At 53.1% G+C, this 22162-nt stretch overlaps 1 protein-coding gene and 1 long non-coding RNA gene across 2 annotated transcripts; both read left to right on the top strand.

The window, feature by feature from the left end:
* Window positions 1-5089: 5089 nt before the first annotated feature.
* Window positions 5090-10920, top strand: LOC124081029 (mucin-12-like). Its single transcript, XM_046427151.1, has 9 exons — window positions 5090-5120; window positions 5484-5585; window positions 6046-6173; window positions 6450-6514; window positions 8529-8680; window positions 9010-9081; window positions 9188-9350; window positions 9973-10134; window positions 10791-10920. The coding sequence occupies exons 1-9, from the start codon at window positions 5090-5092 to the stop codon at window positions 10918-10920; spliced, it is 1005 nt and encodes a 334-aa protein (XP_046283107.1).
* Window positions 10921-11976: 1056 nt separating this feature from the next.
* Window positions 11977-12481, top strand: LOC124081043 (uncharacterized). The gene is made up of 2 exons (XR_006847935.1): window positions 11977-12068; window positions 12155-12481. It is a non-coding gene; the product is annotated as an uncharacterized LOC124081043 (long non-coding RNA).
* Window positions 12482-22162: the final 9681 nt, after the last annotated feature.

Raw genomic sequence — 22162 nt, 5'->3', positions numbered from 1 at the left:
CACAGCCGTGGCTGGGGCATCCACAACATTCCCAGGAAGCCCACATTCAGATCCCACCACAGCACCACTCTATGGCTCTCAGTCTACTGTCCAGCCTGAAGGATCAACAACCCTGCCAGGCAGCCCAGTTTCAGCACACGTAACAGGTGCATCACAAAGCACAGTTCCAAAGGAGGCATCTCCAGGATTCCCCAGCAGCCCTGCTTCAGCTCACACAACAGAGCCAGCAGACACCGCCCCAGCCACTGTCCTAACTGAAGGATCCACGGCCTTCCAGCCCAGCCTTGGTTCAGCCCACACGACCCAGCTAGCTGACAGCTCCCAGACCACACCTGGACCTAAAGGATCTACCACCTTGCCAAGCAGCCCAGGGTCAGAACGCACCACAGGGACACCTGACAGCAGCCATACCACAGCCCCACCTGATGCATCTACAACCTTGCCAAGCAGCTCAGGAGTGGCACACACCACACTGCCCACTGGTACTTCCCAGCCCACAGTTGAGGGGTTAGCTAGCACCACGGGAAGCCCAGCTGCAGCAAGCACAGCCTCATCGTCCTCTGAGAGCCCCCACTCCACTGTCTTAACTGGAGCATCCACGGCCTCGCCCAGTGGCCCTGTGTCTGCCCTCACTACACTGCCATCTGGGAGCTCCCAGACCACGGGGACGGTTAAGGCACCTACAGCCTGGCCAAGCAGCTCAGGGTCAGCACGCACAGCAGCCCCATCTGACAGCCCCCAAACCACGTTGGTGTCTGAGGGATCTACACCTTTCCCAGGCAGCTCTGCTTCTGAACACAGCTCAGTGACAACCGTGATCTCTCAGTTCACCGTCCTGCCTGAAACATCAACAACTGTGCTGAGTAGTCCAAGCTCTGCACCCACAGGGGTGTCACCAGACACCTCCCAGGCCACAGTCCTGACCCCAGGGCCGACCACCCCTTCTGGCAGCCCTGCTGCAGTGAGCACAGCCACGCCCTCTGACACCTCCCACACCTCTGTCTCCACTGGAGCATCTGCGACCTCCCTTCGGGGTCCTGGGTCAGCTGTCACTCCCCTGCCATCAGAGAGTTCCCAAACCACAGTGAGGAATGAAGGATCTACAAGCTTGCTAAGCAGCCCAGGGTCAGCACCCCCATCCACTCCCTCAGACACCCACCAAACCACGTTGCCCTCTGGGGGGCCAACAACCTTCTCAGGCAGCACTGGATCAGCCCTCCACACAGTGACCACCAGGAGCTCCAAGTCCACCCTCCTGACTGAAGGGTCCACACCCTTGCCAGGCACCTCAGGTTCAGCACTCACAGCAGTGTCACCTGACAGCTCCCCAACTACTGTCTCCACTGGAGGATCCTCAACCTTGCTGAGCAGCCCTGGATCAGCCCATACCACACTGCCATCAGACAGCACCCCAACCCCAGAGCTGGGTGCAGGATCCACGGGCTTCCCAAGCAGCCCAGGTTCAGCACACCCAGTGGTGTCGACAGACAGCTCCCAAACCACTGTGATATCTGAAGGATGGACAATGATGCAAAGTAGCCCAAGTTCATCACACACTCCAGCACCACCCTATAGCTTCCAAACTTCAGCCACATCTGAAGGATCAACGACCTTGTCAGGCAGCCCAGTTTCAGCATCTGAAAACTCTCAAAGCACAGTTTCAAAGGATGCATCTCCAGGATTCCCCAGCAGCCCTGCTTCAGCTCACACAACAAAGCCAGCAGACACCGCCCCAGCCACTGTCCTAACTGAAGGATCCACGGCCTTCCAGCCCAGCCTTGGTTCAGCCCACACGACCCAGCTAGCTGACAGCTCCCAGACCACATCTGGGCCTGAAGGATCTACCACCTTGCCAAGCAGCCCAGGGTCAGAACGCACCACAGGGGCACCTGACAGCAGCCACACCACAGCCCCACCTGATGCAGCTACAACCATGCCAAGCAGCTCAGGGGTGGCACACACCACACTGCCCACTAGTACTTCCCAAGCTACAGTTGAGGGGTTAACTAGCACCACGGGAAGCCCAGCTGCAGAGAGCACAGCGTCTTCCCCTGAGAGCCCCAACTCCACTGTCTTAACTGGAGCATCCATGGCCTCCCCCAGTGGCCCTGTGTCTGCCCTCACTACACTGCCATCTGGGAGCTCCCAGACCACGGGGACAGTTAAGGCACCTACAACCTCACCAAGCAGCTCAGGGTCAGCACGCACAGCAGCCCCATCTGACAGCCCCCAAACCACGTTGGTGTCTGAGGGATCTACACCTTTCCCAGGCAGCTCTGCTTCTGAACACAGCTCAGTGACAACCGTGATCTCTCAGTTCACCGTCCTGCCTGAAACATCAACAACTGTGCTGAGTAGTCCAAGCTCTGCACCCACAGGGGTGTCACCAGACACCTCCCAGGCCACAGTCCTGACCCCAGGGCCGACCACCCCTTCTGGCAGCCCTGCTGCAGTGAGCACAGCCACGCCCTCTGACACCTCCCACACCTCTGTCTCCACTGGAGCATCTGCGACCTCCCTTCGGGGTCCTGGGTCAGCTGTCACTCCCCTGCCATCAGAGAGTTCCCAAACCACAGTGAGGAATGAAGGATCTACAAGCTTGCTAAGCAGCCCAGGGTCAGCACCCCCATCCATGCCCTCAGACACCCACCAAACCACGTTGCCCTCTGGGGGGCCAACAACCTTCTCAGGCAGCACTGGATCAGCCCTCCACACAGTGACCTCCAGGAGCTCCAAGTCCACCCTCCTGACTGAAGGATCCACTCCCTTTCCAGGCAGCTCAGGTTCAGCACTCACAGCAGTGTCACCGGACACCTCCCAAGTCACAGCCCTGGCAAGTGGTTCCACAGCTCTCCCAGGCAGCCCAGATTCAGCCCACACCAGAGTGCCATCTCAGAGCTCCCAAACTGCACTCCAAACAGAGGGGTCAACAACCCTGCCAAGCAGCTCCAATTCAGCACACATGACAGTCACTTCTGACAGCCCCCAAGCCACATGGGTGCTGGGAGGCTCTACTTCCTTTCCAAGCAGCCCAGGGTCAGAGCACACCACAGTGGTCTCTGACAGCTCCCAGCCCATGGTCCTGCCTGATGTGTCTACAGCCAGGCCAAGCAGCTCAGGCCCAGCACACACCGCAGAGCCCACGGAGAGCTCCCCAGTGACAGTGCAGTCGGGAGGGTCCACGGCCTTGCTAAGCAGCCCTGGATCAGCACACACCAGAGCGCCACCAGACAGCTCCCCAACCACACTCCCAGATGAAAGGTCAACCACTTTCCTAAGCAGCTCCAAGTCAGCACAAGCAACAGTGCCAACTGATAACTCTCAAACCACAGCTCTGACCCAGGAAGCCACCACCCTGCCAAGCAGCTCAAGTGTGGGGCAAACCACAGGGCTCATGGATATCTCCCAAACCCCAGTCCCTGCCGAAGGGGGGACAACCTCCCAGGGCAGCCCAGGTGTGGTGAGCACATTGATGCCATCAGGCAGCTCCCAGCCCACTCTCCACACTGAAGCATCGACAGCTTCCCCAACAAGCCCTGGGTCGTCCCCCACTACACTGCCATCAGTCAGCTCCCAGACTGTGAAGGCTGGAGGATCCACCACCTTAATGAGCAGCTCAGGCTCAGCCCCCACAGCCTTGTCACCTGTCAGCTCCCTAATTACTGTCCACACAGGAGGATCGTCAACCTTCCTGAGCAGCCCTGGATCAGCCCATATCACACTGCCATTAGACAGCACCCCAACCCCAGATCTGGGTGCAGGATCCACGGGCTTCCCAAGCAGCCCAGGTTCAGCACACCCAGCGGTGGCAACAGAGAGCTCCCAAACCACTGTGATATCTGCAGGATGGACAATGTTGCGAAGTAGCCCAAGTTCAGCACACACTCCAGCACCACCCTATAGCCTCCAAACTTCAGCCACATCTGAAGGATCAACGACCTTGTCAGGCAGCCCAGTTTCAGCATCTGAAAACTCCCAAAGCACAGTTCCAAAGGAGGCATCTCCAGGATTCCCCAGCAGCCCTGCGTCAGCTCACACAATAGAGCCAGCAGACACCACCCCAGCCACTGTCCTAACTGAAGGATCCACGGCCTTCCAGCCCAGCCTTGGTTCAGCCCACACGACCCAGCTAGCTGACAGCTCCCAGACCACACCTGGGCCTGAAGGATCTACCACCTTGCCAAGCAGCTCAGGGTCAGCACGCACAGCAATGCTGTCTGACAGCCCCAAAACTACGTTGGTGTCTGAAGGATCTACACCTTTCCCAAGCAGCCCAGGTTCAAGACCCACAACGGTGTCACCTGACACCTCCCAAACCTCAGTCCTGAAAGACGCATCTACAACCTCGCCAAGCAGCTCCTATTCAGCACACGTGACACCTACATCTCACAGCTCTCAAAGCACCGCCCTTTCTGAAGGACCAAGTGTGTTCCCAAGCAGCCCAGGGTCAGAACCCACAAGAGTGACATCCCCCAGCTCACAAACCTCTATTCCAACCAGAGAAACTACCAGGTATCTAAGCAGCCCTGCTTCAGCACACACAGCAGAGCCAGCAGACAGCTCTCAGACCACAGTCCAGACTGAAGGACAGACCAGCCTCCAGACCAGCCCTGAACCAGCTCACTCGACAGCACCAGCAGAAGCCTCCCCAGTCACCATCCTTCCAGAAGGATCCACAGCCTCCCAGAAAAGCCCTGGTTCAACCCACTCTAGACCACCCTTGGATGTCTCTCAAACCTCCGTGTCAGTTGAAAGATCTACAGCCTTGCCGAGCATCCCAGGTTCTGACCACACCACGGTGCCATCTTATACGTCCCAAACCACGGTCTCGACTGAAAGATGGACAGCCTTCCCCAGCAGCCCAGGTTCAGGATACACGACGGCACCACCTCGCAGCTCTGGAACCACGGTCCTCCATGCCACCTCTTGGAGTTCTTTCTCGATGTCCTCCTTCTCAGCAGTCTCTAATGCTTCTGTTCCTACAAGTTCTCCTGGTTTTTCTTCTCCTCACTCTGCTTCATCCCCAGCCCCCGTGTTCCCAACCAATTCCACCGCTGGTCCTGCATTCACCAGCAATCACTCCACTTCCATGACCACCAGCTCTTCCTCTTTGCCACCAGGTGCGTCTCTGTGTGTGTCATCTGTGTGTCCCGTGCTCTGATCACCTGTTCCCGTTGTCATTTTCCACTTTTCCCGCTCTCTCTGGCCACCATGCCTGTCACCCACATTGATAGCTGGTGTCCTTCTGGGGTTCTCAGGGCTCTTCTTTGTCTATTTCTTGTTTCCTTGCTCTCAGCCTGTCTCCTCCTTCCCCTACTTACTCTGGGGACAGGGTGGAACCTGAGGGTCCTCAGTGGCTGCAGGATCATCTTGTTCTATCTTTCTCTTTAATGTAATGCCTGCATGCTGAGACCTGGCTGGGAGCCAGTGTTTCTGCTCCTCGGGCTTCCTTGATGACCTACAGGAATTCTGTCCCTCCACAGTGGATTGCTACAACGGTGGACATTGGAATGGAAAAGAATGCGTCTGTCCCCAAGGCTACTTTGGTTACCAGTGCCAGACCCTCCTGTATTCCTTCCCCATAGGTAATGACCTCTGAGACCTACAGATCCTTCCAGGCCCCTTAGCGCTTAAAATAAGATGGTGGTGTTGGAAGTACTGGCCATGTCCTTGCTGGGCAGGCAGAGGCCATGATGAGACTTGTCCAGGCTACAGCTCGGGTAGGACATGAACCTTCAGCCACCATCTTTAGGGGCCTTTTCGCTAGTTCTCCTGCCCATTCCATCAGGGGGTTTCTATCTCCCAACTTCCTGGAGTCTTCCACTTAATTCCCTCTGGGTCTCAATCCTGGCCACTAGCTTCTCATGGGATTGGGAGACCAGGGACAGAAGTCTCAGTGACCCCACCTGACTCTTGATTTTCCCATCCTCTGGTCCTAACCCACTTGGTTCACTGCCATGAGACCCAGAGGCAGAGAATTTACCAGTCCCCAGAGGTACTCGGGGAGGTTGTTCTCTCATGCACAGTGTGGCCTGTCCCCCACAGAAGTCCCAGACGTCCTCAATGCCACCGTAACGGTGATAGTGAAAGTGATTCACAGGAACTTCACAAATGACCTGAATAACACATCCTCCCAGGCATACCAGAATTTCACAGAACTTTTCAAGCAGGAGGTAAGAGCAGGGGCCCAGGGGTGCAGGGCAGGGGGACTCACCCGTGCTCTGCAGCTCATGGGCCTCTCTGTCTCCCAAGTCTCAAGAGGGGACCCTCTGATAGCCTCCACCCAGGAACCCCACCCACCCTGCACGTGTCTGGCAGAGTGGGCTTCCTGTGCCTTTCTGTCCTCTCGCTTGTGGGCCCCGCAGGAGAGAGCCTGGGGCTGCCAGGAGATGGGGGCGTCGTGGCCTCTGCACTCTGGGGCCCTGTGTGATCTCAGCGGTTTCTTTCAGATGAACAAAGTCTACATGGGGAAGGACCTTTCTGAATACAGAGAGGTGATCATCAGGAGATTGCTGTAAGTATGTTGGGGGGCAGGTTTATACGCTGTAGGGAGCCCCTCTCTCTAGCCCTGCTGTCCTGCCTCCTCCGTCATGAATGGTTAGCATGTCCACCCCCGGCTGGGCCACACCCGAGGAGTCCATGCCTCCATTCAATGATTCAATCTTTTGTTAGCTCTTTCATTACTTGTTCATTGATTCTTGATAAATTATCCATTGACACTTGATCCTTCATTCACTCAACAAACTTTTATTAAAAGCCAGCCCTGTGCTAGATGGCGGGAGCACATGAGTCCCAGTTTCCTGGAGCTCAGAGTGACACAGTGGCTGTGCAGTCTGGAGAGAGGTGGGGTCAGGGACCCTCGGGGTGGCACCGGAGGGGTCCTGAAAGCAAGCCTGGGGAGATAGGAGGATTCTTCCTGGGAGATGGGGCGACTAAATCAAACCTTGAGGGATGAGGGGGAGCGAGGCAGGGCCAGGGCAGGGAGGGGGAGAGAGGGACAGCCAAGGGCAGAGACCAGGACAAGGAGCCCAGAGTTGAGAGAGAGGGGGCAAGATTCCAGGAACGTAAAGGTGCTCAAGTTGGCTGGCGGCCTGGGGAAGAGCAGGCGCATTGGGACGAGGTTGGAGACCTGGCGGGTGCCAGGTTAGTTAGACCTGAGGCGTCTACAGGTCCAGCCGTGATGGGGAGTATCTGACTTTCAGGGCAGACTGCTCAGGGTGGAGAATGGGTGCCCAGGGGTCTAAACTGGAGGTGAAAGTGGTAAAGACCAGAGAGGTGACAGTCAGGAGAAAAGGAGTTCAGTGGGAAAGGTCGTGGGAGGCAGGACCAGCCCCAGAGGATGACGGGTGTCTGTTATTGGGGGTGGAAGAGGAACTGATGAGGATCGGCCACGATTCTGGGATGCTGGGGTATGGGGTGCTCTGTGCTGGGACAAGGAGAAGAACAGAGAAGAAGTCGGAGTGTGGTGTGGCTGTGTCCAGGTTCGAGTGCCCCAGCCCAGCCATGGGCTGATAGGGACTGAACTCTGAAGAGCCCTGATGGAAACACAGTCTCCGAGGCTGGCTTTGAACTCTTGATCCTCCTGCCTCAGCCTCCTGAGTCACTGGGATTACAGGTGTGCACCACAACCTTCAGTTTTATTTTTAGTCTTAATTTACCTTTTGTTGGTGCATTATCATGATACATAATAGTGTGATTCCTTATACCACAGTCATAACATAATTTGATCAATCTGCTGGGTGGTGCATGCCTATAATCCCAGTGACTCAGGAGGCTGAGGCAGGAGGATTGCAAGTCTGAGGTCAGCCTCGGCAACTTAGCGAGGCCTTAAATAACACAGTGAGAAACTGTCTCAAAAAAATAAAATAAAAAAGGCTGAGAATGTGGCTCAGTTGCAAAGGCCTCTGGGTTCTGTTTCTAGAAAAAAAAATCATATTATTAATCTCATTCTCCAGTACATTTCCTTTGTGATCCCTCCTTCCTTCCCTCATCCACTTGCTCTACTCCTACCAACCTCCCTTCCATTATTATTATTATTATTATTATTATTATTATTATTATTATTTTAATCCGTGCATTATCATCACATACATAGGCAGGCTCCCGGTGGTGCGTTCCTACATGGACACGTATGATTTGGTGATCTTGCTGTCCAGGCCCTCTGCTCCCCTCCCCCATCTCCTTCTCTTCTCCATCAGTCTCTTTCTATTTTCATGAGATCTACCCCCTCTCTTTTCATTCCTCCCTCCGCCCCCCGCCCCCAGCCAGCTTCCACATAAGGCACCTCTGGGTTCACAGAGATGGATTCCACCCGTGGACATTACAGTGGCTGCTGCTCTTTCTGGACCTTACCTGGTCTTGCTCCACTGCCTCCTCGATGGTTAGCAGCTCAAGAGAGGAACTCTCTTCTTCCCTGTCTCTGGGGCTACTTTGTCCCCCATTTCTCCTCCTGCTTCTTCGAGGGGGAGCCTCCCTTGCTGGGCGGGTGGGTGACATCGGGGACCTGAGGAAACAACTCCTCATTCCAGCAACGGCAGCATCGTGGTGGAAAATGACGTGGTCCTGGAGACCAACTATACCTCAGAGTTTCGGACACACTTCCAGAACCTCAAAAATATCGTGAAGGCCAAGATCACAAATGCAACCAGAGAGATCCAGAACGATGTTCTCAAGTGTCAAAGTAGGCTCCCTCAAAACTCCTCGGCATGGGTGGTAAAGGGGGTCTCGGTCTTGGCTTCCTGCTCCCCGACTCCCGAAGCCTCATGTAGAGAAATCTAGAACCCAGGTCCGGGGACCTCCCCTGACCCCCAACCTCCTTCTTGCCTTCATTACCCTCAATGGCTCCCCTTGAGCCTGTCCACAGGCCCTTTGCATATCCGGGGATGGGCCACCACCCCTCTGGTGCTGGCCCAGTGAGGAAGGTGTGGTAGAGATTGGGAAGCCCTGGCTACACCCGTGGAGGTGGAAGGAAGCATTTCTCTTGGTTTTCTTCTCCCTCGTCCCTGGCAGCTTCCATACTGTGTTACAACTCAGAGGCCACTAAGGTGGAAGAGGATGTGAAGTTGGGCTATGACCCCCAGGGTGAGCATCTCGGGTGGACAGAAGGGGCTGGGGTGTGGGCAGTGAGCCTGGAGTCGGAGGGGAGCTGTAGTCAGGCTGACACCCACTGCCCGCCCCTCACCTCCAGAGCAATGCGCCCGGGGAGCTGCCCAGGGCTACGGCCAATTCTACTACGTGGACGAACTGGATGGAAGGCTGGCCTGCGTGACCAAGTGCACCCCAGGGACAAAGTCGCAACTCAACTGTAACCAGGGCGAGTGCCAGCTGCATCGGAGTGGCCCCCGATGCCTGTGAGCACCCACCCTCTCCTGGTGGAAAGGCCCTCCCCACCCTTGTCCACTCCCATGGGTCAGGTGGAGGTGACCAAGCTTGGAAGGCACCTTCTCCTTCCTCCTCTCCATGTCTTCTCCCTCTACCATCGTCCCTCACCCCCATGAGAGTCAAGGATGGGCACATTGTAGAGTAGGGCATCTGTGGCCAAGCCATCCCCTTCCTGATAAAGCTCAGCCGGTCAACTTCCCCCCTTCCCCTGTCTCTGTGACTGTCACTCATGTTATCTCGCTGTGGTACCATTATCACCTTCAGCTGTGGCCTAGACTTAAGTTCCCAAGACCATAAATTAAAGTATAAAATCTAAAACAAGATAACAAGCGCATCAGATGCCAGCTACTTGGAGATTAGATGGGTAAACCTCACTGCCCGGGCCAACTTGCCCAGTTCCCTGGGATCCCTCTGAGCCCTAATCTTCAGAATTCCTGTTCTGCTGGCCCTGAGTCCCTGACTTTTAGGAGGCAGGCTTTCTGGGTACCCAGTCTCTGTCCCCAGCTTTGGAATTGATGTTTGCTTTGGAGATTAGCCCTCCTTGACCAGAGGGATGCCTGTGGACTGGTTTGAGTTTGTGTGTGTCCCCAGGTGCCCGAACACGAACACACACTGGCACTGGGGAGAGTCCTGTGAGTTGAGCCTCAGCAAGAATCTCGTGTATGGGATAGTGGCCGCTGCGGTGGCGGTGATGCTGATCGTAGTGGTCATCCTGACCATCTTCCTTGGTCGATCCCAGAGGGAACTGCACAGGTGAGCAGTGGGGACGGCACAGTGGGCCCAGAGAGAGGAGACAGAAGGAGAGAAGGGACCCTGGGCAGCCAAGGTCCTGAGGCTCTGTTTCATTCAGCCAGACAAAGAGGCCAGCGGAGGCCAGACGGGGTGCAGGGCCCCTTCCAGCCCAGGGCCTTTGGATACATCTGTTAGGCCAAGAAATGGAAACAAAAACTTAAGCCCTGGAGTTAGATTGTGCAATGAGATCATTTGCAGTTTATCATCACCTGGCCGGCCCCTGAGCAGCTTAGCTGTACTGGTTAGCTGGGAACGAGCCAGCTCGGTCCTGCTTTCCCAGCTATAAATAGAATAAGACACTCGGGCAAAGATTGAGGTGAAATACTGGGTGCAGCACCTGGCCCCAGGTCTGTAGCTGGAGGGATCCACCCTGACCCTATTGCAATGTCCCCATCACAGAGTCAAGGAACTGAGGGGACTGAGGGGCACCCAGCAAGCCCAGCCAGGGCCCTCAGAGGGTGGGGAGGTCATGTTGAACTTCTTCATTCACTGCAGGGCCCTCCCTGACTCAGGGCTGTGGCCGTGACAGTCCCCTAGGGGAAGCCCAGGGGTAGGGCCCGGTGAGCCCCCTCCTTGACCTCCCTGCTTCCCTCTGCTCACCACACTTCTGTTAACAGGCAAGAGTACGATCCTTCTCAGGAGTGGCAGAGAGGAGACATCCCTGGCACCTTCCAGAACACAGACATCTGGGAAGGTACCTGTCGTCAGGGCATGGGTCGGGCAAACCTGGAGGGAGAGTCTCGGTGACCCTCCGTCTTCTCAGCTTCTCCCTATCGGATTGCTGGGTCCTGCACCGCCACCCTGCCCCTCCTGGCCTTTGCACATGCTGGGGCACCATCTAGAACATTCCCACTCTGCAGGCCCCGATCCCAGTCTGTTTCCAGGATCTGGTTTAGACACTGGCCCCTCCAGGAAGCCTCCTAGTCCTTTAGCTGACTCTGGCTCCAGAGTCGCTCAGGAGGCCCCCGTGCCATGTCTGCCCCTGTCCCTGCCTCCATAGCCTCTTCCCCAAGAGTGTGGCTGGCCTCTGCCCTGCCCTGCCCCTGAGCAAGCCCAGCCTCCCGGGCTTCCCAGTTCTTTCTGACACAGCAGCCCACCATCACGCTCTGCCCTGTACACAGTGGAGCAGAGGGTGCTGAGGGCCGGCTTCTGCCCCAAAAGAGCACCTGGCAACGGTATCAGACATGCACTGAACCAAGTGAGATGGCAGGGTGGTGCCCAGCCCGTGACTGGAACACGGAGGAGGCCTGGCCCAGCCTGGGTGGGGGTCAGAAAAGGCTTCTGAGGAGGTGCCACCTGAGTTGAGTGTGGTTCTTCAAGCAATGGGTCAGAGGTGGACTTCCTGCTCCCAGAAGAGTCCCATTAAGACAGGGAAAGGGCTGGGGGAGCGTCTGCCCCACACAAGGAAGGGGACAACCCAGCATTCCTGGCCAAGCTGGGCTCTTCCTGTTGTGGTTACTGTTGCTATGGGTGGGGCAGACTGGGGACACCTGCTGAGTCAGGTGGCTGCCTCCTGTTCCAATCTATAATCTCATTACATGGTACTATGGTGCACCAGGCCCCTGGCCGTGACCCCCACTTCCTGGGCTATGACATTTGACCCCTGTCATGTGATGGTGGGCTGCTGCTCAGCTTGCCTTCTGTCCCTAGGTCCTGCTGGGCCAGCTACCCAGGCAAGCTCCAAACCCCCCAAGACCCCATCAGGGTGCTGAATGGTGGGAGGATTCTCTTTCTTTTTTTGGAAACTACCCCCTGTGTCTCCCAGCCCCTCCCTGATCCCCTCTCACTTCACACCTCTCCCTACAGGCAAGAACCTGAAGGAGGACAAATTTGGCCTTGAGAATGGCTACAGTCACTTCCGACCCTCCCTGGAGAAGGTGGACCCCACCACAGAGGTGACTCAGATAAGCTTGTCCCAGCCCCGGAGTTTACCCAGCCCTGGGGCTGCCCCTTGTCATCACCTGTCCCTTCTCTCCACCAGCTCCACATTCAGAAGCCAGAAGTGGTGACGACGTCTCTGTGAGGGATATGGCTCCCACCCTCCATCCAGATTTGGACAACAGAGAGAGGCCCACCGCAGGCAACCCTGGGTGGTCAGGAGCAAGCCGAGGCCAGGCCTGCAGATCTGCTTAGGGGTGGCGGACTCGGCCAGTGGTCCCTTGCCCTGGGCCATGAAGGGGGTTGGCCAGGAGCCCTCACCCCTCTGTCCAGGAGCCCCAAGGTTTCCAGATACCCTGCCGTCTTGTTTGCTCTTGGGTGATTCCTCGGTCTGGAATTTACCTCTAATAAAAGCAGCTCTTAAAGTGCAGAGTGACGTCAGAGCTTTCCTTCCCCCTCTGCCCCCACCCTCCACGGGGCTGGCTGCAGGCCTGGGTCTGAGGGCTGGTGTTGGGGTGATGGTGGGGGAGGCGGGGCAGGGAGGCAATCCTCCCAGGTCAGGGGTCCTTTCCTGTATCTAGATATGAACTTCTCTCCTGCTCTAGCTGGGGCAGGGCCAGGCCCACCTCTGCCTGAGGACAAGCTCAGGGTCAGTTTCTGGGGACCTCAGGCCCAAGGAGTGAGGGGTGGGAGCCCCCAGAAGGCCAATGAGTGAGCACTTGGCTCTGCTCACCTGAGGATTTGGTGCGGTCACTCCAGATGGCCACAGGGGAAGCCATGTTTACCTTTGAACATATATCCCAAGGACCCCTGGCCATCCCAGGGTTGGGTCTGGCCTGAGTCTGGCCAGGAACTGTACCCTATGTCCTGCTGGAGCATCCATGGGGTAAAGAAGGCCTTTAGGAATGTGATGTCCTTGTCAGGGGCTGGGGGAAACCCAGGTTGTCCTCCTCTCCTGCTCAGGCCTAGTCCTTTGGGTCATTTCACCTCTCTCCTTTCTCCTGAGGGGCAGGGGGTCTTCTCAGTTCTCCCTGGGTACCTCAGCTCCCCTTGTGCTGCCCCTCTAGTGGTGATAAATCTGATTGCCTGCGTGCCTATGCACTGCCCGTCCACGGAGGGGTTCTCCTCCCTTTGCCCTTTGGCCCTGCACCCCCAGTCATGAGGGAAGATCCTTGGATTAACTCAGGTTTGGATTGGCTCCAAGATTTTCAGTCTCGGAGTTCAAAGGTCTCCGGGCCCTTTTTATTTGTGGGGTTCCCCGGGTGCAATTCATTTTGCCAGCTTCCATAAGGGGTGAAGGGCAGACGCGATACTCCGTGTTCCAATGCCGAGGCTGGCAACTGTACTGCTCTGCCTGTTCCTCGCCCACTGGCACCTGCCCCACCATGCTGCTGCTGAGCAGGGTGAGTAATGTTGACAATGCTGTCCCCACAAGCCTGCTCCTGGACCTGCCCACCCCAGGGCCCAGGTGAGGGGCGCCCTCCACCCAGGGCACAGCCTTATGCCCCCTGGACTCCCCTCCTCTCCCAGAAACCTTTCTGGTAAGTACGGGACCTTGGAGCCTGCTTTGGGTTGGCCTCTCTGAGCCTGTTACCTCCCAGCAGGTGAGTTCAAAACACCTGCTTGTTGATCTGGCAGCTTCAAGGATCTAACGGAACACGCCAGACACAATGCCTGGCACAAGACAGATGCTCCATCGGGAGCCTGTCTACACTCTGTGAATGTCCCTGTCCCACTCCCTCTCACCTCCCATGCCTGCACCAAACACCCCAGGGTCTTCCTTTTTGGTACCAGGGATTAAACCTGGGGTGCTTAACCCCTGAGCCACATCCCCAGCCCTTTTTATGTTTTATTTAGAGACAGGGTCTCATTAAGTTGCTTTGGGTCTTGCTGAGTTGCTGAGGCTGGCTTTGAACTCACAATCCTCCTGCCTCAGCCTCCCGAGTGGCTGGGATCACAGGCGTGCATGTCTCCCTTCTGCCCAGGGTCTTCTTCTTCATGTACCATGAGACACTTTGCCTGAAAGTTGTTTCCTCTAACATCTGTCTTGACCGTTTCTGCATTACTTCACCCCTGCTTTGTGCCCTGAGAATGGTCACAAGACGGGGTCTCAGGAGCCCCAGATTCTAATCCTGCCAGGAGCCAGCTACGTGCCATGGGCCACTCCATTATCTCTGGCCTCTGTGTCTTCCTTGAAAAAACAAGGGTTGGGCCTCTAGAGGCTCTTCTGGACTTAATTACCTTGAGCTCCACAGCCATGGAGACCAGGTTCACGGCAGCAGGAAATGACAGTGGATTGTGTTCAGACTATCAGGAGCTCCCTCTGTCCCTTGCCTGTCCCCAGAGAAGGAGGGAGGGAAACCGAGGCAGAAACCCAGCCCAAGGGGCTCAGTGTTTCCATCCCCTTGAACTGTCCCCTTGGGAGGATCTGGGTAGGAAGAAAGGGGACTCGGAGCTAGAAGTGGAATTCTCTTGCCTAGCCCAGTAGAGGTCATCTCCAGAGACCCACCCTGGACTTTGCCCTGCCTTGAGTGCACTTCCTGAAACAGCAGGGGCCCAGAGGAGGGGGCCGGTCCCTGCTAGCCAGCTGTTGTCTAAGGAGGACATGCATGGGCATGGGAGGGAATACAGCTGAGCTGAATCCTTGGTTCTGGGGCTTTGGGTGGTGGCATCTGAGACACGGACATGAGCCTCAGTGGAGAGGAACTTCCCGGCTCCTCTCATCCTCTGTCCTCCCTTCTCTCCTCCATTCCCTTTTTGGTGGTAGTTGATTTTGTACCAGGGATTGAACCCAGGGGCGCTCTACCACTGAGCCACATCCCCAGCCCTCCCCCCTTTTTTATGTTTTATTTAGAGACAGGGTCTCTCTGAGGTGCTTAGGGCCTCGCAAAGTTGCTGAGGCTGGCTTTGAACTCCTGATCCTCCTGCCTCAGCCTCCGGAGCCGCTGGGATTGCAGGTGTGGCCACCGTGCCTGGCTCCATTTCCTCTTTCTGGGTTCTCTCCTTCTCATCCTTCCTTTTCCCCTCCCCACCTCCTTCCTCGTCTTCTGGCCTCTTCCCACCTGCTACATGCTGGGCCTCGTTGATCTTGACCTCCGTCTCCCCCTCCTGCCATGGGAGCTTGGAGGGCTCTGCCCCTGCTCTGCAGGATTCTGGGGTTTCCCCCATGTCTGGGCCTGGGATCAGCTGTTCCCTTGGTCCCCAGCCAGCTCTGAGAGGCATCTGATCCTTCCCTGTTCCCTCTCCAGAGATTCAATGACTCATCCCTCAGGGCTGCTGGACTGGGGGTGCTGGGATAGGGTGTGTGTTCTAGAGAAAGAGCTTTGTGGCCTCAGCCCAGCCCTTCCCAGCAGATGCCCTCTCACCCCCCAGAGCCACGGGTATATGGCCTATTAACAAACACAGTGTTCCCTGGTCAGGCCCAGCCCTAAGTAAGTGCCCTCTCACCCCCACACCCAGCATGAATGGACCTGGAGGTCAGTCCCCAGTCCCTTGCGTGTGTCCCTCTGCCCTCCCTCACCCACCGACCCCACCGCCTGTCAACAGGGCCCAGCTCCTCTGAGAAACCTTCCCAGGCCCCCCCACTATCTCCTCTCCACTGAAACCCACCCTGCTACCAAAGGTGACAGATAAGAAGCTGGAGTTGCTTCCTGGGGCTGCTTAGAACAATTGAAATGTATTGTTTCACAGACCTGGATAGAGAGAGGTCTAAGGTCCAAGGGCTCAGCAGGGCCACACTCCCTCTGAAGGTGCTCAGGAGGCTCTGTTCCAGGTCCCTTCTCGGCCTCGGGTGGTGGCTGGAGTTTGTCCTGACCTCTTCCTGTGTGGATCTGTCTTGTGCATGTGTCTGTCTCTGTGTCCAAACTTCTCCACCGGTGATACTGGAGTAGGGCCTGTGTTAATGACCTCAGTTTAACCTGGACACCTGCAAACACGATCTCCAAGTAAATTTGCCCTTGAGGTATTTGGGCTTCAGTTCAGCTCCTAAGAGGAAGGAGTGGGAGGAGACCCCAGGGGTGGGGAAGGGGTCTGTTTATTTTTGAGGTGCTGGGGATGGAGTCCCATGCCCTGTGCATTCTGGGTAAGCACTACCCAGGGACTTTTTTAAAAAAGTAATTGCTATTAATCAGAAAGAAGAGCAGGGGAGGTGAGCTGGTGGGGAGAAACTGGTGGGGTGACCCCCGTTCCCCTCTTTTCCCACACCCTCATTCTCCAGTGTAGAGGCAACTGCTTTGGCTCATCAGCCCCCGAAGCTTCTGAGACCCAGTTGACCTCTCCCGCCTAAACTCCCACCCTGCAAAGCCTGTGCTTCCTCCCCACTCACCCTCTTCACATCACTCAGGAGTCAGGGGGGTCAGGACCTACTGGGGAGGGTCAGGCAGGGAGGGAGGGGTGGGCTGGTTCTAGGAAGCCGCCACTGCAGGACCTGGGACTTTGGCCCTTTGGTCCATCTCTGCGGTAAGAGGGCTGGTTCTGGGAGCCACCAGGTCCTCTAGGTCATGCCATGATGCTCGGCCTCCCTGTCCTCAACCCTGGCCACAGGCAACCCACCAACAGAGCAGCTGCAAGCAATTCATGCCCTTGAGATGATGGGGCTGGAGCCTCTCTCCTCGCTCTGTGTGGGATTGGTGATATGATTCACAGGGTTCAGCCCGATATGGGCATATCGTTCAAAGATTATTAAGATTTTAAGCCAGTGCAGTGGCTCACTCTTGCAATCCCAGCAACTCAGGAGGCTGAGGCAGAGGATTCAAAGTTGAGGCCAGCCTCAGCAACTTAGTGAGACCCTGTCTCAAAATAAAAAGGGCTGGGGAGGTAGTTCAGTGGTAAAGAGCCCATGGGTTCAATCCCTGGTACAAAAACCAAACAAACAAAGCCCCTGGGTTCAATCTCCAATGCCACAAAAATAAATAAACAAACTTTAAAAGAAAGATTATTAAGAATTCCAATGCAGGGCTGGGGTGTGACTCAGCAGTAGAGCACTTGCCTCACAAGTGCGAGACCCTGGGTTGATCGAACCACATAAAAATAAATAAATTAATTAAAGATACTGTATCCAACTACAACTAAAAAATAAATATTTTTTAAAAAGAATTTCAATGCAAAGTCAGAAGAGCACCTGATAAACACAGGGTCCTTCATAGAAGCTGGCCCAGCTGCTAAGACAACTGAAAAACACACTGTAGGGCAGGAGGTACCACTCTGTGTAGAGCATGTATTTAGCATGCAGAGGGCCCTGGGTCCAATTCCTAGTAAAATAAATAAACAAACCAAGAAAAAAAGAAAGAAAATCTGATTTGAACAATTGATTTTTTAAAAATATCATTGTAGCACAACATTTTCCCCTGCCAAAATGGTGACACTGTAGAAGGGGGGCATTTAAAAACACTTTAAATAATTCTTTGAGAACTTTTGACTATTTTTCAGAACGGGAAAGGCTTTTATTTACTCTTTTGATTTTTACATTTCGCGAATCAAAAATGTCAACATCTGACCCTTGAAAAAAGGCCAAATCTATCAAGAGAACAGTTTTAAATTTCTAGTATGTTTTCAGTATTTCCATAATTTTTACACTTTTGACTCTAGCTCTCAGCAAACAACTATGGAAAGCTAATTGACAGAAAAAATGAATACTTCCAGCTTGCAGCTCACGTTTCTTCCACTTTTCGTACACTGCTAGGGATGATTGAACTGCGTGGGTCAATGTTCTGATTTTAGAGCAATCTTATTTGCTTTGGGGCTTAGTTTGGTTTAAAATGGATTTTACAACCTGAAAACAAAAACTTCATTACATTTTAGTTTAAATATTCATTATTGGAAGATACTGAAATTTCTGTCACATCATTCCCAGGTGGCTGGAAGGTGGTGGGTGGGTGTGGGAGGTGATGCAGGGGGGCAGCGACTGAGACCGCACAGCCTGCAGCCATAAGTCTTGAGTGTTGTGTAAGGCGCAAGGAAGAGGGTGTGGGTGGCTGGCCCGGGATGGAGAAAGTAGCACACACTGGGTGGCTGAAATAACAAAAACGTGTTGTCTTAGGATGCAGGTGTTGGCTGAGTTAGTTTTTTCTGAGGACCGTTGGGGAGAATCTATCCCATGCCTTCCTGTAGCTTCTGGTAGTTAGCCGGCCATCTTTGGCATGGCTTTTAGAGGTTTCTTCTCCTTCCCCTCTACCTCTGCTCTTCTTCTTCCTCTTCTTTCCCTTCCTGCCTTTCTTTTCTTTCTTTCCCCGCCTCCCCCATCTTTATTTCTTTCTTAAGAATAAACAAGTGCCCTGGGTAAGATGTTACACAGAATCCGAGCAGGCAGACGTCTCTGTCTTGTTCCTGATCTTGGGGGAAAGACTTCAGGCATTCACCATTAAGTATAGTGTCCACTGTAATTTTTCCCTAGTGGTTCTTTACTGGGTTGAAGGAGTTCCCTTTTATTCCTATGCTGTTCCCCCCGACCAGCGCGGGCAGCTGAACTCAGATCGCTCGTGTGAATTTACAGGGACACCTCATAAAACACAGATACAATTTACAAGCTTCAGGACAGCTTCCCCGGCTCTCAGCCTCCGGTTCCCCTAAAGGGAGAGCAAGAGAAAGTCACGAGAGGCTGACAAGAGAGAGGGAGCATGTTCAGAAGTGAGCTTTTATGGGGTGGGGGACGACACTGTTCTTAGAAAGTTCTATCCATAAAAGGGCAGACGGGGTAGGATTACAAGGAAACAGGTGAGTGTAACTCAACCCTGGGGGCACACCCACAAAGAAGACCTCCTTGCTATCCGAGTGGGTCTCTGTCCAAGCCACAACAAAGACAGTAGTTGGTCAGAGCCTGGGGCATCAGGACTGAAAGGCGTGGTCATTCAGTGTGGCTCCCCACATTTGTAGTTTGCTCAAAATTTTTTCTTTTCCTGAAGTGCTGAGATTTTTGAATTGAAATGATCTTATGGTGTCTCTCTTGGAGTTTGGTAAAATCGTGAGTCATAGGACCAGGGTGTGGCTTGGGGTGGTGCGGTCGCCTAGCATGCACCAGGCTCTGGGGGTTCTATCTCCACCACCCTGACCCACGCTCACACACACACACACACACACACACACACACACACAAGTGAATCACACTGTTTGAATTTTAAAATGTTAAACCAATAGTGCATTCTTAGAACTTCACTTGGGCATGATGTGTTTTTCTTTCAGTGTGTGTGGTTCAACTAAATTTGCTAAAATGATGTTTAGAATTTTTTTTTTTTCATCTGGGTTCACAAAGGATATTGGTCTGTGGTTTGTTTTTCTTTTCTTGAAATTTCTATGTCTGGATTTCATGTCCCAGTGATGCTGGCCTCTAGAATAAATTCAGAATCTTTTCTTTTCGATTTTGGTCAGAGCTTGTGTAAGAATTGGTATAATTTCTTCCTTCACTACCGGATAAAATTCACCTGTTCGATGTTTGGGGTGTAGTATTTTTTATGTGGGAAGGTTTTACAACTATGGATGGCCTCAGTTTCCTTAATGAATACAGAGTTATTCAGGTAATGTACTTTCTGAGTGAGGTTTTGTGATTTGTCTTTCAGGGGATTTGTTCATTTAATTTAAGCTGTCGGATTGATTGATTGAATAGAGGTGTTTTTAAGAATTCATTTTTAGTATCTATAGAATCTGAACTCCTTGGAAGTTTTCTTCCTGTTTCTGTGTTGTCAAAACTTCTCGACTCCTGGGACTTATAGTTTTGTTTGAGTTTGAACCTTGTGGGCTGTTATTTGTTCACATATTTCTTGCTTCCTTTCTGCTCTCCTTGCCTTCAGGGACTCTAGCTATTCATACACGAGGCTGCTTAAAGTTATCCCAAAGCTCAGTGATGTTCCCCCCACCGCCCCGCTTTTTTTTTTTTTAAAGAACTTGGGATTGAACCCAGGCCCTCGCACAGGCTAGGCAAGCACTCCACCACCGAGCCACACCCAGCCCCCTGAAGATCTTTTAAAATCTTCTGAGATTCATTTTTCTATGTGTATTTTGGACACCTAATGACTGGGCACCAGGCAGAGTGAATTTTACCTTGTAGGGTGCTGGATGTTTTTGTTTTCTTATAAATCTCCTACCCTCCTTCCAGGATGCAGTTCAGCCACTTGGAAATGGTCGGATCCTTTGGAGGTCTTGCTTTTATGATTTCTTAGGTGTGTCCAGAGACATGCCCAGCTTGCAGCCGTGTTTCCAATGATCTAAGCAAAACCATCCTGCGTACTCCCTCCAGTGCCCTAGGAGTTTCTCCAGTTCGGCACTGAGCCCTGGCCCTGTGTGAGCCACACCTCATTCCTTCTAACACTATCTGATGTTATCTCCCTGGCCTTGAACATTTTCCTTATAGACATGCCCTGGTCAGTGTTGGGCTTAAAACCCAAGGGAGGATGCTTGGTTGGTCTCTGGGGTTCTGTGTCCTCTCTGCTCCAGGAACTCAGTCCTATGAAGTTGACCTGCCTTGGTCTCCAAGACCCTCATCCCTGCATCTCCTCAACTCAGGGGTCTTGCTCTCCTCCGGCTGGGTCCACTTCTCCTTGCTGCTTCCTGAAAACTCCTTCAAGTCCATAATCTGGGGCCATTGTGGGGCCATTTGTTTGCCATCTCTCAGGAATCACTGTCCCTCGGTGTCTGATATTGGATGATTCATATCTTTTGTATGCTGTTTCCTGGGGAGTGGGCCACCAGGTAGAAGGGTAAATCCAATCTTGCTACACCATCCTGGCCAGAAGCAGAAGCAAAATAATTGCCTCTATGAAGACCTTTGTTTAGTGTTGATTCTATTTCACATAGTTGGCTGATTAAATTCCTTGAAACATTTTCAATTGCCCTTATAAAATCAATGTGTTGTATTTTCTGTTTAAGGGCTTCAGTTATCTGATAAATGAACGGAAACTTCCCAATTAAGGAATTCTATAAATCCAAGAAATTAAATATGTATTTTAAAATGTTTCCCAAGATCCTGAGTGTTATAGTCTGTTTTGTGTTGCTGTAACAAAATGCCCAAGACTGAGTAATTTATGAGAGAATAGAGGTTTATTTTGGCCCATGGTTCTGGAGTATGGGAAGTCCAAGAATATGGTGCTGGTATCTGCTTGGCTTCTGGGGAGGGCCTCATGCTATTTCAATTCATGGTGAAGGGCGAGTAGGTATTGTGCAAGAGGCAAACCATGAGCCCTGCTTTATAATGACCTGCTCTTGTGGTAACTGGTTCAGTCATCTTGATAGTTAACTCAGTCCCTGTTAATCCCTCCTAATGGCCCCACCAACTTTGAACACCATTACATTAGGAATCAGATTTTGACAGGAACTTCAGAGGGCACAAATCATAGTAGTAAGTCATTCTACAAGTCTATAAATTAAAGTTCTGAGTACGGTAAGTCTTCTTTTAAATAAATGACACATTCATTTACTGACTGGCAAATTAATTTTGTTATACTGATGGATCTAAAATTACTCTGACCAGAAATAAAATCTTTAAAAAATTAAAGTAACATGTATGTATATGCATTAAGGCGAAATGGAAACATTTCATATTGGTACTCTTGACACTCAATAAATGGAAGTAGAATGACAATTTTTGGAAATATTTACCCACTTTTATTAGTTTTCAAGCTATATTTATTAACACAGAGTCCCTGTTGATAATCTGAAGAATGCATTCTAAATATGGTTTTATGGCTGGAAATGATATTTTCACCAAAGTCACTGAAATTTTTTTGAAATTACATTTTCCTCGTTGACAATTTGAAATTGTTGATAGACCAATCAATTCTTTTCTCCATTAAAATTCTGATCGAGAGCTAAGGAAGTACAGTAAATCCTAAGTAAGAGCACCACCCGTTCCCCCATCTTCTTGCTTGACTTCGATGGGGGACAAGGACAGGTAGGTGCCTGATTCCATGATGGGAGGTAGTTTCCCGGGCCAGGGACCGGGCCTTGCAGGAGCAGGGATGGTAACTCAGAGGTTTTAAAGAAGGAAGGACCCAGAAACTCAAAGAAGATGGTGGCTCCAGGAAGCAAACTGGCTTCTCTGTCTTTCAGAACTCAGCGAGAGCGGGGCTGTGTGGGATGGAGGAGGGTGCCCACCCCAAGAGGACTCCCAGGACTCCCCGTGCCA

This window comes from Marmota monax, unplaced genomic scaffold (assembly GCF_021218885.2).
Source record: "Marmota monax isolate L192 unplaced genomic scaffold, Marmota_monax_Labrador192_F-V1.1 WCK01_AAM20220418_F8-fsc00341, whole genome shotgun sequence".
Lineage (NCBI taxonomy): Eukaryota > Metazoa > Chordata > Mammalia > Rodentia > Sciuridae > Marmota > Marmota monax.
This window is presented reverse-complemented; position numbering and strand designations above follow the sequence as displayed.

What these genes read in the sequence shown, in the direction of transcription:
- LOC124081029 (XM_046427151.1), top strand. Translation starts at nt 5,090, where the DNA reads ATGACCACCAGCTCTTCCTCTTTGCCACCAG. An exon ending in CAGAACTTTTCAAGCAGGAG is followed by an intron (nt 6,174 to 6,449) that starts GTAAGAGCAGGG and finishes GGTTTCTTTCAG; the next exon opens with ATGAACAAAGTCTACATGGG. An exon ending in GTTGGGCTATGACCCCCAGG is followed by an intron (nt 9,082 to 9,187) that starts GTGAGCATCTCG and finishes CCTCACCTCCAG; the next exon opens with AGCAATGCGCCCGGGGAGCT.